This window comes from Achroia grisella, unplaced genomic scaffold, assembly GCF_030625045.1.
Source record: "Achroia grisella isolate CSIRO2021 unplaced genomic scaffold, CSIRO_AGI_Agris_v1 utg512, whole genome shotgun sequence".
In the NCBI taxonomy this organism is placed as follows: domain Eukaryota; kingdom Metazoa; phylum Arthropoda; class Insecta; order Lepidoptera; family Pyralidae; genus Achroia; species Achroia grisella.
The window spans coordinates 826,332-842,046 of NW_026712906.1; the positions used below are offsets into that span (position 1 = coordinate 826,332).

The 15,715-nt window shown below is 30.6% G+C and overlaps 1 protein-coding gene across 1 annotated transcript in view; it reads left to right on the forward strand.

Moving 5' to 3' along the window:
- The window catches only part of LOC131846679 (beta-glucuronidase), a 34,807-nt gene continuing 19,092 nt past the window's right edge, over positions 1-15,715 (forward strand). Inside the window, exons 1-3 of the mRNA XM_059196021.1 lie at positions 1-182; positions 12,851-13,122; positions 14,176-14,358. Coding sequence (XP_059052004.1) covers positions 12,862-13,122; positions 14,176-14,358 — 444 coding nt within the window. The 5' untranslated portion in view covers positions 1-182; positions 12,851-12,861. The remainder of the gene's footprint in view (positions 183-12,850; positions 13,123-14,175; positions 14,359-15,715) is intronic.

The window sequence follows — 15,715 nt, forward strand, 5'->3', positions numbered from 1 at the left end:
GCGTCTGGCGGAGAACGCGTTTACGTTCTAATTTTGAAATTCGCGCCATAATCTCGTAAATCACTGCCAAATTGTAAATAATCATTCGAAGTTTAGTAAAATAAATAGTGTTTATTTATTAGTAGTATTATTTGATTTATTAGCCTTAGTTTTTGTGGACTTGATTAAAATAAGTGGATAAGGTAAATATTTTTTGAGTGGATTAGAAATTAGTTAATTTAAATAAAATATGTTTATTTAATTTATTAATTATGGGTATACCGACTTATCTTTGCAGTTTTTAATAAATATAATTTGAGATTTGACTTGCAAAAAAAACTTAGAGACCTTTATAATAAATTAAATAAATATATTTTATGTATTTATTTGCTGTATGTATTGTATACTACCACAATCATTTTAATGGTAACTGAATCATTCATAACTAAAATAAAAGTTAAATAAGTATATGTACTGCACATGTCTGTATGTCTAAGGGCCTTGTATCTATTGGTTCAATACAATTACTAGATTTCAAAGATAGGGAGTGAGACTAAACGCATTCAAATTTTTTTTTTCATATATCGATTATCGGTGAACATAAATAACAGATTAAATTAATTCGAACGATGGCGGTTCATATATTTATTAACGACAGTTGTTCGTTACTTACGTTACTTACCTTTAACTATATACGTCGTAGAAATGTCATCTTAATATGATAAATATGAAAGCTTATTGAAATAGTATAGGCATTTCCAATAGCCTATAATTTAAAGTAAGCACGTATACCTAGACATTGCGTCGCAGTGTCAATTTTTTTTTTGTTATTATCTGTAAAAGATTATAAATTAAGAATTTCAATAAATGTTCTAGTGGCTATGGAGTATTTTACTAATAAATAGAATATACTTTTATTTGCATTATACAGAAAAGTAAAAATTTACGTTTACACATTTATGAATACACAGAATCTGTATACATCTGTATAAATATAATAAGGCGGTTAGCAATATATATTGTATAATAATAGTTGTTAATACAAATAATTATTACAATTATGTATTTCAATCAGCGTATGCATTACGAATTCAATAGAGGAGGCCTTGTATCTAAGTATTTTATTTGGAAATATTTTCTGAAATTATCAATTTAAACTTGTTTTATGTAATAATTAATTATTAGAAGACAAATAACTATGTTCTATAATAAAATTAACTTTATAGAGACTGTATCCAACAACAATGCCATAACTTGTGTGTCTTTGTGTCCGAATGTGAAGCTTTCATAAACAACTTGACAGCAAGAGGCCGGTTTTTGAAACTACAAAAAATATAAAACCTACAGAAATTCTTTAAAATATCTCCTAAAAAGTATAAAAGTTATGTTATTGTTTGTGTTGTAATGTAATGCTTCAAATTCCATGTAACCGCACGTCATATTCCCTGGCTTGCGTTTGTTAATTGTAGAAATACAGAAAACATTATGTATCATAATGTAATAGAATATGAAAACAATGGGAAGTTTAATTATTGCGATTAAAACACTCATAAAACATTCGTATGCCGCAAGGCCAGAAGGTCAAGAAGTTATATCTTAAATGCCTATACACTTCTCCTTTAAGTATATATATCGGCGATTTCTACATTAAGTAAGAGGTAATTGGACGATACGATAAAAATATAGCCATTTTTTATCGCTTTTGCGAAGACGTCTGATAAATGACGTTTCTCGTATTATATAACTTCTTTCTTACCAACAAATTTCACTGCTGGAATTAATTTCTTATGTCTCGCCTTTATTGAGTCGCGATTTATCCATAAAGTATTCATAGTCGTGTATTTTAATTTTTTAAATAAATTATAATTATAGAAAAACTTGTCCTAACTATTCTTGGCAATTCAGAGTTTAAATTAATTAATTAATACTAAAAAATAGAAAATGTAATTACCTACATATGTACCTATACCCATAATCCGAAATTAATATGTAACTTTGAAAGATTTTGTATATACATATGATATGTTGGTTTGAAAAAATATTTGCATAGAGACAAAAAATAATGTTTGTATAAATATTGATAAATGAAACAAGTTTATGTGTTGAAAAAAATCTAAGGACTCCATGCGTCATTGTAAGGTGAACTGAGTATAATACTAAGGATATACTAAAATTGATATTCTTTATATATATGTATGTAAAAATAGTGTAAATAAAAACAATGTATTCCTCGTGCAAAGGCGAGCGTTACTTCATTATATACCGTGTTCAATCCTCGTATAATTTTGTAAATCATAACACTAATGATAAGCCAATCTACAGGTTTGAATCGAAAAGAAGTAACAAATACACGCCTTTAAATATTTTCAAATTAAAGTTACGAGCATTGGAAAAATCTAAATCATACATTAATTTATTCATGTAGGACATTTTAGTCGCTTATGAACGTTAAGTTTATGTATTAATATTTTTCCACTACCGTCGTGTTTAAAATAATACCTACTTAAATGTAAACATAGAATGATACAGAGACTACTGACTGACGATATGATGCCGTGATGATATAGTGACCACCAGCATTTTGCTGTTACATCCCCATGATAACACCCCTTCACGAATATTACGGATAAGCTAGCAATATAAGTAACAGGACTTTATTCATTTTATATTACCTCAACTTTATTATTTCTAAATATGCCTACATCTAGCTACCATTATCGAGTATTCCAATAATTCCTAATATGTAGATACCTATAATGGGAGATTCAAACAACTAGTGTGAAAAATTAGCACTTGGTTTTTTATATTGTAATTGTAACTCGTGTTTGCAATTCATTCGTACGCTAGTTTGGCATACACATTCAGAATAAATTTCAAAATTGTTTTGATTTTCGAACAACATTGCAATTAAACTAGGACTTGGTCGAATACATAGGTACTTCTATGAAAGAATTATTCTATGACAATACTTTGTTTATAACATAAGTAATTTTTATTCCTTCGTAGAAATTACACCTTAGTAGAAATACTTAATTACTAATGAAACAGCCGAATTATGATCAAAAAAGATTATTTAACAGTCACCCTAAGGTATTTGGGATAATAGTACAAACACAATAAAAAAACATAGTAATAAAAGTAAAACAAATTCCAGAATGTGAGGCATGACATCTTAGTCCTCTGAAATGGCACCGCATGAGTATTACGGGTGTTACAAGATAATGTGACGTCCATAATGCTGTTCAGTTATATAGGTAACCATTACAACTTACCATCATTCTGCTGTTAGAATTATACAAAAAACGAACATATTTCTATGTTAGTAATTATAAATTTACAAATAATGCACATATTAATTTTATGTGTTGGACATGCCCGAACGCGGTTATAAAAATAAGGCATTGCAATTTATGTTCTATTTTAGAAAAATGGCATGACTATATCGTATGATTAAAAATTTGCAACACTTAGAGATTTACAACAATCTATTAGTTCGATTTTAAACAACTGAGGGAACAAACAGCAGACTAATAAGCATAATAAAATAATATCAAAATCATAGCCAATATAAAAATCTCATATCTATCATGAGATACACTACACAGTTGCCTACTAGATTAGTAGAATATGTATATGAAATGTAGCTAGCTTTGTACGCTGTACATATGAGTATATTAACGGGTAAAATAAAACAATGTAATCACAAGACATCAATTACAGGAGGCCTGTCATCTACGAATAAATCCTCTGGAATAGAAACGCTAGAGTGGTATCAGCGGTGACATATGATATCGTGATGTAGTGCTATTCATACATATAGGCGACGCTAATAACTTACCACTAGGTGGGTCGTCAGCTTGTTTTATATTCCAATTACATTAAAAAGTCATCACACAAAAAACATATAGACGGGATAAGCACAAAAAAGGCCTTCTCCGTGATATGAAGAAGTAGTCATACCTACATATACTCGCATGCCGCTCTGGCTTTAAATTCACATAGTAATACCACACATAAGAGATTACATGTAATACTAATACAATGCAAAAAGGATATCTTGAATTAACACACAATCCACCTCGCCAGCGCGATAATTAATAGGAAGTTAAAACCTCCTCTTATGAGAAGAGATCCGTGCCCAGCTGTGAATAACGAGTTGTTACGACTATAATAATGATGAAGGAAAAATGTTATTTCAGACGCGGCTATTTTGTCTGTAGTGATATCATCAATATGTCGAAGATAAGACGGATTCACAATGCACTTTTTATATAATCATATATATATATCTTACAAAAAAACTGGCGTTTTTAATAAAAAAATATATTTTTTGGAAGAATATAAATTAGGAGTAACGCTAAAATCACCTTGATATAAGAATTATATTGGATGCATTCAAAGAGTTCATTAACCACTCAAACAATTTGTTAAAACAACGTTTCACCCTTAATATACGTACCACTAAATTAACGTCGATGAACTAGAATTGTACGTGAAACAACACATTTCACCCTACAGAACACACACCTATGTTTATTTTTTAGAGAACTGGGCCAGTTGTTTGTTATTTCCGAGGCCATTTGCCTTTGATGTGGTGAGTTTAGGTACTAAAGGTAGAGTCCGTCCGAGTGATATAATGTAGTGTCCGACCAAGCTTTCTTTTTCACGCAAAATAAATTGTCCAAAATTAGGTATAACTAACTGGAAACTATATTCGTAACCATATCTAGTATTTACTTAAAATCTAAATTTGAATATCAGTTTATATTGACGATTACAACTCGGGGACAGATAAATTATATTAAAATAATGTATTTTTTTACTATCAATAAAATTACATAGTTGTAACTAATATTTACATTAGGTCACTGCATTAATTTACTTAAAAGTAAATAAATTATACCTTGTCTATTTTTAAGGTCAAAGTAATTTCTTTGTGTAAAGCTATATTGCATCCTATTTAGTTCCTTATTGACGAATTTTTTATCCACGCATGTCTTCCTAAGCAGGCTTCCTAATTATTCTGGCATAATGGTAGTTTAGTCCTTTATCAATGCTGAGCAATAGGTATCTTGTTGGGCACAGTACTGTATCCTGTACAGTGTCAATGCCCATAGTCATGTTTATTCGTGAGCTAACAGCTTGTTTGTCAGTCGAATGATTTATAAAGGACGGATTCCGAATCTCTTAACAGTACCTGATATGAATACGAATAAACGGTTGAATTTAAAAATCTAGGCACACTATTTAGGCTAGAGTCAGAATATTTTAGCGTGGATGTAAAAGTAGATTTGAATATACAGAAATTTATTCTTAATATTGATTGTACATTATCTGTTATATGATATTTATTAATTCTAAGTATATAAACAAATGTGATAAAAACTATATATACCACATTTATATATACACAAAGACATTAATATTTTGAATACAAGCGATTTTTAAATATGCAATAATACCATTATTTCATCTGCCTAAAATATATAAAAAACTGTAAGTGAACAATGCCACGATGAACGAACATAAAATGATACCCCTCATGTGTTATCAAACCTTAGTACCTAAAACCTGTAATTTTAAACCCATATCTCACCATGCAGTCAATACAACGCATATAAATAGAAGCGGCATGGCACCGGCAGAAGTAAGGTGACACACAAGTATATAATCACGCAGAAGATAATAAAATCTATCTCATACAAGATAACCTATATAAAGAATGTAGGTACTTGTAAACTGTACTGGTTATTAGACAAAAGTAACTAAAGTTCTCGTAATAAAACATAGAAAACTGCATAGCTAACATATTCGTAAGTAGATAAGCCCAAAACGGACACATTAGCCTAAGTAATTAAGCTCATTGCTTTAATGAGACATTTCATTAAAGCGGGTCAACAGCTACTGCCAGTACACGGCCTGCTTGAAAACAGCAAACAAAGGACATGACTAATTACGTTGACATTTTGCATAATAAACAAAAGCATAAAAAACATAATACAAAACAGGTACTTAATTTTGGCTACACACTAACGAATTTCCTGATCATTATCTGTTTTTATGCAGATTAAGTTCAAAGTTTCAAAGACATCATTAAATAAGTCTATATAATATTTTTAATCAAAACTCCAATCGTGTTATATTTCCATACGGAAGGAATAGGATATTGAAAAAAATATCGAAATTAGTGTAGAATTAACATAAAATACAATCTAATATTACACACAAAATACAATTAAATGGACGAATTTAGAACCATCTAGAAGTCGATTGAAATAATTATTTACATATATCAAAATATTTACGTTTCAGTACTTCAGTTTTGAGAATAAACATAGTATAGTATAAACAACTACAAATTGTTTATACTATACTATAAATTGTATACCTACTTACAAAGATAGTGTAGGTCAACCTTCAATGGAAACTTTATTGACGAACTCAATTCGACAAAACATGGAATGTAATGTTTGCCCTTTAGAAACCATCATTGAAATATATGAATTTATATTATTATAATTAATTTACATAATTTAATTTATATTTTTAACTTACTTGACGCATGGGAAACTAGTAGATATTATTGTTGTATGTAAGTAGTACCAGCGAGTTTTTAGTTGTCGCTTATTTGCTTAATATGCCGTCTAGTTTAGAAGTGATCTCAAGAAATCATTTCATGTAATATTTATGGGTACATTGTATGTTGTATTCGGTATTAATATTCTATATAGATACGAAAAGTATTTTTTAGATCGTAATTTATATCGGTGGGATGATTCATTCGCCTCATTCGCGTATTATCACATGATTTGTAGCATTATAAGATACACAATAGTTAGATGGACGGTATGATGTGGTCGACTGCTATAGTCGGCCGTGATCTCCAGATAAGTTTGTTAAATGATGCCACGCCAGGTTTAACCTCGCCAGTACATTCACTCACAAATATGATTACTCTATTTAGTTAATTGGTTATAAACAGAAGATCATGACCCATAATTTTATTAACATCATATTTATTATGACACAATTTTAGATGTATATACACCATATGTAGATATTTTTACTTACAAGTACTATCTGTAATCCTGTTTTTATAAAAAGCTACCACATCCTTTTCTACATTTATTGGAAACTTGATGAGTTTTCACCAAAATGAATTACTGCTTAGATTACATTGTTATCTCTGTAATTTAATTACAAAATTATATAGTAAATAACTTTTTCAGCGAATCGATAAACTGATCAGGTAATCATAAACCCCAAAATTCGCATAACTTAGAAGATTCTTTTAAACCCTCTTGTAATAAAATTATTGTACTGTGATGATGTGGTATCAATTTTATTTATTAAGACATATCATATAAGTGATAATTGGTGTATTGTTTCTTTTGACATAAAATCCTTAATACATTAAAATAAGAATTGTTATGAAAGATTTTAGGCTAACTGCAGTAGAGTAGATTGGTTGTTCGATAGTTTGATAATAAATAATTGACTATGAGTAACTCATAAGTTAGTACTTTAGTTTCATTTGCATAAAAGGATGATTTCTCTAAATGATGTTCCCGTTGAAAATAAGACAAATTGTAAACCGTATTTACATTTATAAATAATTGTTCTATTACTTAAATTAAACTAACGATAAACTAATTAATATAATAGATAGAAAAAACTAAAATATACCTTATATCACTAAAACTTTAGTAACGCGAGTATGCATCAAGAGATCAACGATAAAACATTCCTGAGGGCACAATGAATGTATTCAACAGTAGAATGGAAGGATTAGGAATTTTAATGGGCTTGAATGAAAATGCGTTCTGCAGACGCCTGGGCGTGCAGATGAATGCAGCGATTCAGTGTTCACAGTAGTCTAATATTCCTTCCGTGTTTAATAGGATAGGCTGTAACTAATCATAGCTGGAATGTTACGCTATTAAGTGCGTAATCTGCTATTTCAAAAAGACGGAAGGAAATTCTGATACGAACCTGGTTTTTTACGCGTGTCTGTGTTACACAATGACTTCGTTAACAATAAAACTAATTTTTTTTTTATTCTTTAGTACTAAACAGTTACATTAGTTTTAATAAATACAGAATTCTTATGAAATGTCTTTATTTAGGACCAGGAAAAATCCCTTATCGATTTCAAAATAAATAATTGATCGTAATTATAAATAAAAAATTTTGTGTCCGATGTCACTAATATGACATAGTTGATTAAAATTTCAACTCGTGCAACGGTGCAGTCGTTACAAGTGTTAGAATAGTGGATTAAAATTAAACCGGAAAGACAAGTCAAATAAAAATTCTTAAAGATGTTTATTTATTAGGAAAAAAAATACATAATTGAAACGTTTTTATTTGAGTTTAGCTATCTCGGTAAGGAACAGCAATTATTAAGCACGGAGGTGGCAACAGTAAAATATCATGGTGTGATTACATCATACCGGGTGCCGCTGACCTTTTGATGTATGTTTAGTCTTTTTTGCTGTTTTCTAATATTAATTGAGTTTTCGTGTAATTATGTGGGCACATATTTTTGCTTTAAGGTAAATGAACTTATATATATTAAGGTGGCCAACTGCTGACCTGGAATGACCTGGGGTTTACCGCGAATAAACAAATACGAGGATGTAATTTGTTGGACATTACTATCACGAAGCTTGATTCTTGATTTGTTTTACTCGGGCCGAACGATTAACGAACGAATTGTTTACACGATCCGACCGAATGTAAATTAAATATATTTATTTAACTTTATTCAACTCTACTTCGATAAAACTTGATTTAACTATTAGGTAATTTGAGTTTGGCACAAATAAAACGGAGCAATGAGCTTCTATAGAATTCGACCATTAATATATAAATTTGAAAATTTTGATTTAGCCGTGTTAATTAGAAAGACACATACATAAATTTAAAGGTAACCCTGCTAGGAAGGCAAAGATTATCTGTGCAGGCTTCGACTCATACCATTAACTTTAGGAAAAGTGAGATTGTTAACCTAGGACAAACATGGCCATGTTCCAACAGAGGTTAGAAAAAATCCAGTGAATGGTAGAAAACAGTCAAGTAGAAGAACCTTTGTATATTTGCAATCTTCTTGCAGTATATTGGAATTGGTTCCAACTCACAAAGATATCATATATGATATATAAACAGACAAACATAAAAAATAATAACTTCCTCTTTCTTGATGTCCCTTAAAAAGTGTTGCACACAATGAGAAGGCTAGAAAACAAACATATAGTGATAGAATGGGAATTACGAAATTGAGAAGAACTAATGGTTATTGAATAAAAAGATAAAAAGATAGCGTGTATAGAAGTATATTCAGATGCCGCTCATAATTGTTACGAAGTATTGTTGCATGCATGTTACTTGTGATTACATATCTTGGTGAGAATATTTTCAATCGGCTGCCAAAAGCAAGAGGTTTTCAATTCCATATTCCAGTACATTATTGCGTGTTGGCGCCAACAGTTAACAGTATTTAATAGTTAGATTGATTTTTTAGTTTAATAGACTGATAACCCTCTGAGGGATAGTCCAAACTAATCACACTGTGGACACCAAGCGATGGGCATTTATATAGTGGTAGACTAAATGATGACATATTTGGATTAATGATTTGGACCACTGTACATACTGGTAAGAATTAAGCACAGTTTAGAGATGTTTAGAGGTGGTGAAGATAATGGCGCTCTACAGAGTAGTGAGAAACTAATTAGGCTTAAAAAATTGTTTTGTATCATAAAAATAGTATGACATATTGTTATTGTTTCTGTGAAATACAATACAACTTGTATTATATTATCCTAAATATATGTACCTATATATGATTAATTCTTTGTCTTGAAATCTGGTAGATATAATAATACCTACGCAAATTTTAGATGTAAAGTAAGATAAAATAAAAATAGGTTTATTCATTCCAGTGTTCCATTCCATTCCTTATGTAATGCCAAAGTCACGTAGTCAAGTAACTGAACAAACTCACGTTCGTATTAACAATTTTAGTATAATACATAAAAATACTAATAATGAGTAGGTATAAGTTTTATCTATAATAATCACACTTATTTTTTAGGGCATGAAGCTGTTTTGCAATGCTCACATTAGTCACATTGATGCATATAATTAACCTATCTGGTTGCATTTACTGTATTTTCTCATCACATGCCGGACATACCTGTTATAGTTATCTGAACAATGCATTACAATAGTTATAATTAACAAATGCTTCTATGATATAAACGAATTTTAAAACTGTCGAATTACATGTAGGTTTATTTTAAAAAGGTGTACCCAGAATCTAGTGAAATTAAGCTACAAAAATTACAAAACTAATTTATGTCGAAATAATGTAGTTCAAATATGAAAATATGCTTAGAATGTTTTATAATAGTAACCACATATTTCATGGTTTCTTTTTGTTTTCAATTAGTAATATTATGTTATCTGTGGTAAAGGTCATATACTAAAGTGGTGGATAATGGTTTAAAAATCATGGAATAAATCGAACTCAATAATAATATTATACAATTAAGAAATTTGTCCAACTTTCCAAAATCTTCAGCTGGCATTAGCTTTAAATTAAAGTTATTTAAAAAATGGATTTAACTTAGAGACATTGTTTTCAAATAAGATATATGTTGAATATTAAAGAAACTACTACGTTACGAAGGTTACTAATTTTGTTACATGAGGAATTTACAAACTGCACAACGATTTATCATCTATATATCAGGAAAAGGAAAAGTAAGAAATGTTACATAATTACAGATGATTAATACAATTTGCAATAGATAGTAAGTACATTTACACACACACTGCATCTTAAATAGATTTCTCTTGCATTCAGTCGACGGCCGTGTCACCCGTATGATTGTATCTAATGACAATTATCATTCGGTTGGTATTCAATTCGTAATATTACTTATTCTTGATTATATAGTATATATATATTATTCTACTGGCATCTAGTCAGTCATGATAATAAGAGAAATAAGAAAACAAGTTTTGTTGAGTTGACCCGAAGCTCCTATTTGGACACTCAGAGCGGTTAATGATGATGAAGATGTGATCCATGCAGAGTGGCAGAGTGGTCCCATCATCCCACGTCGATCCGGCTCATTCACTGAAGACCCAAGGTCAGCGTGCGGATGTTTACTACAGTGCTCCCTCACCGCGCCGGCAATTAATCGCGGTTTCAAAAAACACATTGCAAGGTTTTAGTCGGTCAGAATCCCACAGCATCCATCTGCACCCCGTCATGAAGGCGGGCGGTTCTGTGTGAACTTTACTTCGGACTCATGCCAAAGACTATTATAATCGAAAACGAATAGTTTATTGAATATAATTGCAATATATTATTTTTAGTTAGAGGGGTTTACTGCTTATGAAGTTGCACAAAGATATAAAATACCTTTTAAAAAGTACTTTATACTCAAATCGAGACGAGTCATTAACATTGTAATCGATATTACAGTTGTAGGTAATCTCTATGTAAAGTGACTATAAAATCTTGTAATAAAATATAATATATTTGACCTTGGTATTTGTCAAACAATATTCCACCAATAACGAATTACATACATCAAGCAGCACATTGTTTGAGTAAGTTATCACATTACCTCAAAAAATAGACATGTGTTTTACAATTTAGTAACTACAAATCATTTAACAAAAGTTAGCAGCATAATACCTACTGATAAATGATTTGTTCAAAATAATTGGATGAAAATTGAAACAATGTTCTTTAGCTTTGATATAACAAGAATGATATTTGATAAGATTACATGTTTTGTACGGCGGAATTGCACTATTATCAATGAATAAAACACTGGCTGGGAACCAGTGGAAGCTGACAAAATTAGGATAAGGTCATGTCAGTTGCACATTAAAGCAAATTCACCAAAAAATTATATCGATGGTTTCCAGGGTAAACCGCATAGAAGTCGACCGCGAAATATTATTATAAGATGAGAATAAATCCTTTCAATGAAAATAGTGGTAATTCAAATTTGTCCATATGGATATTTCTCTTAGTACATTCAAAAATACAATAGAACAAGAACCCCCTTTTAATGTCAATCGACAATAACATTCACTGGCAGACTGCTCACATTGAACTGGACACCAGGCCAGACGTCAGCCATAAAGCCCGGATTGGATATCAGATCAGATTCCGCAGACGTGTTTTTCGCCGTACACGGTGAATCGATTGCCATTGCAAAATACTTAGCATTGATATACCATTGTATTTAAGTAAATAGATATTATTGTAGAGGAAAGTTTCAAAGTAGTAACTATGCTATTTATCTACATGGTGCATAGTTTCTTTACATACAAGCCTGCAATATTATAAGCTAAGTTGTTTACGATCTAAACATGTTGTTGCTATTATTTTATACGAGTTTAAATAAATTCTTTAAAATAAAAATAACCTAGTAAATGTAGCCAATATTAATAAGAGAAGAACGTAAAACGAAAAAACAAATATATTATTCTCAATCTGCCGTATCCGATCCGATACATAATTATTTTTCTTTTTTAACCCACAAATAAAAAAATGAAATGTAGGTACTAAAGATTACCATGTAGGTACACCTACCTATTTTGCAACGCCAATGATATTCATGTCTATAGACGATCGTTACCGATTCGATCTAGTGAGATTATGAACTTATTTAAACGTTTAAAAATATGTTTACAAATTATATCAATTTTACAAAAAAATATCGTGAATATTTGTATAAATTTGCAAAAGTATCGCTTCTGTATTATAGACGCGATGTCTTCGTAATCTAAACTAAAATGTAGTTGCAAGTCAATTAAACCCAGATTATTATTTTCATTTCAGAGAAATCTACAATGAAGACAATGTTAGTGATATTTTTGGGAACAGTGTGCATATCATTCGTCGCTGCCATACTTCCAGTGTCATCTAATGATAACGTCATTAACATAATACAAAAGAAACCAGTAATAAACACGTGCTCACCGCTGTACCCAAGAGCAACCTTGACAAGAGACCTTAGAAAGTTGGACGGCATATGGAATTTTAGATTATCACCACCAAATAATCCCTTATTCGGATTTCTTAATGGATGGTATCAGCAGGATCTCGCTAAAGTAAGCATGTATTTTTACTGACGGTATATAATTTATGATATTGTATGTATATTATATTATATATGTAATTAGTGCATTATATACTCATAATATAATATCTCAAGACAATTCACACAGCGCCATCTAGTCCCAAGCTAAGCAGAGGTTGTGTTATGGGTACTAGACAACTGATATAAATACATGGATACATTTTTTTGTAAATAAATACATATTATACATAGAAAACACCCAGACCGATACAAACAATCATACTTATGAATACAAATTTTGTACCGTGCGAGGAATCGAACCCACGACCATCGGTTAGTAAAGCGGTGTGCTAAATCACTAGACCACCGAGGTTGTCAATATATATACACCTACTAATGTTTGTTGTCTTAACTTTAAATAATAACCTCAAGCAAAAGAAGTGAGATGACTGACAATCTCAGTAGTAGTCGTAAGTTCATACATAATATAAGTGTATATAATACTTACGAAGAATGATTAACTTAACTCTTTAAGTATCTTCTACAGAAAATTACTTTCTGGCTTTATTTATGTTACTATACAAATTGAATATATTCTCTCATAAGCTTATGTAACGAGAAACTAAGTAAATTGGATATAGTATTAATATTTTAATATTAATCATATTTCTCAAACAAATTTATAGATTTTATGCAACAGTATAATAATAAGCTTTAGTCTTCAAAACACGCATATAATGTGTTACTGCCTGAACTCTGCTGAACGTCGTTAATAAAATATATTCTAAAAATACCTAATGAAATATTAAAGTTGTTCTATTTGAAATATTTATTTATTTTGTAGTGGGAACAAGACGGCATATACACATTGTTCCTCCGGTCATCCTATGTTTATCTAGTTTTAAGAATAGTAGGAAAGTATTCTGAGAACATGCATTCCTTGCTCAAATACATCCGCTATTTTTTAATGTTTTTGAATCGTACTTTTAATTTAATCTTATCTAGTGTAACTTTGGCTGTGGCTGCCGTTCTACTTTAAACCAAACTGCACACTAATATAATGCTTATTTTCGATTTGCACCAGACTGGACCAGTTATCCCGATGCCGGTTCCCTCATCATATAACGACGTCGGTGTGGACGCAGTGGTGCGAGATCACACAGGCGTGGTGTGGTATGACAGGCGATTTTATGCACCACGCTGGTGGCGGGACGCCAAACAAAGAGTTTGGTTGAGATTCAGCAGCGTACATTACCAAGCAAAAGTGGTGAGTTACAAGTTTCAATAGGTTTTACAAAAAAAGTTTAAAAATAATATAATATATATGTATATTGTGTAGATACAAAGACAATTTAAATGATAAAGGTTCTCATCCTATTTGAAGTTGGTTGAAGAAGCTGTGCCTGTTATTGTTACTACATCTTGCTTATCTAGCTCGATACACAGTAGGGTTGGTAGGTTTTGTCATGCTGAAGGAAAATAAATAAATAATAAAGAGACTTATCCTAAATAACTGGTCCATGAACACAAATTATGAATCATATATACGGAGCTATAAACCTGAAAATGTAATGTATTATGTATAATTAGCATCCACGATGAGAGACTTCCCTGACAACTTCCTATATATATATATACATATATAGTTAAGTTTCATCTCATCTATAAAGGTGAACGTACCTTAAGATATATTATTTGTTTACCATAGTGTATAAAAACTAATTGCAGTTACAATAATTAATGGATGCTTTTTCTTATCACTATATGTACATAATAAGTTGGAACTTTACAAAGTCCGTCTAATAATGTCTTCTACAAAAAAACAATGCTTGAATAATAAAATCCTCGGACGAAATTTATGTATTTATGCACACGGACTTGGATGACTTGTCGTAATGATTACGTAATAGTATTTTCTTGATCAGTTGTTTGGAAAATAATGTTATCTTTAGTCAAATCAACTCATAAAGAGGAAACATTTTATATTTTGTTTGTAATGGATAAATTTATGAAATACTTAACCGATTTCATATTAATTTCACCTGTAGAGAGCTACATCATTTTCAGAAAGTACGACCCATATTGGGTTATACTTTATTTAAATAAACTAGGAACCTCTACAATAATCGCACAAAACACACAAAACACACAAACAACACAATAATATAAGTATGTAATTTTATCTTAATAATATTATATATGCGGAAGTTTGTAAGTGTGGATGTTAATTATTCATGCACGCAAATTTCATGCGGGTGAAACCGCGGGCACAGCTAGTCTTTTTTTTTGTAAATACATACATAATACACCCAAACCAATACAAGCAATCATACTTATGAATACAAATGTTTGCACCGTGCGAGGAATAGAACGCGCGACTACCAGAAGTAAAGAGGTGTGCTAATCCGCTAGACCACCGAGGCCGTCTACCCATGTTACCGATCCTTTTTTTGGCATGTAATTGTAAACTGAACCGAAAATGGTCTTAAACTTTAATAGTTATTAGAATTAATAATTAACTTAAAAGTTAATTTAAAATATATACTAAGACTACTCTGTACGTAGAGTTCTCGGCACATTATATCACATACGAGTAAACACGTACACGAAGGAAGTAGCGCGGA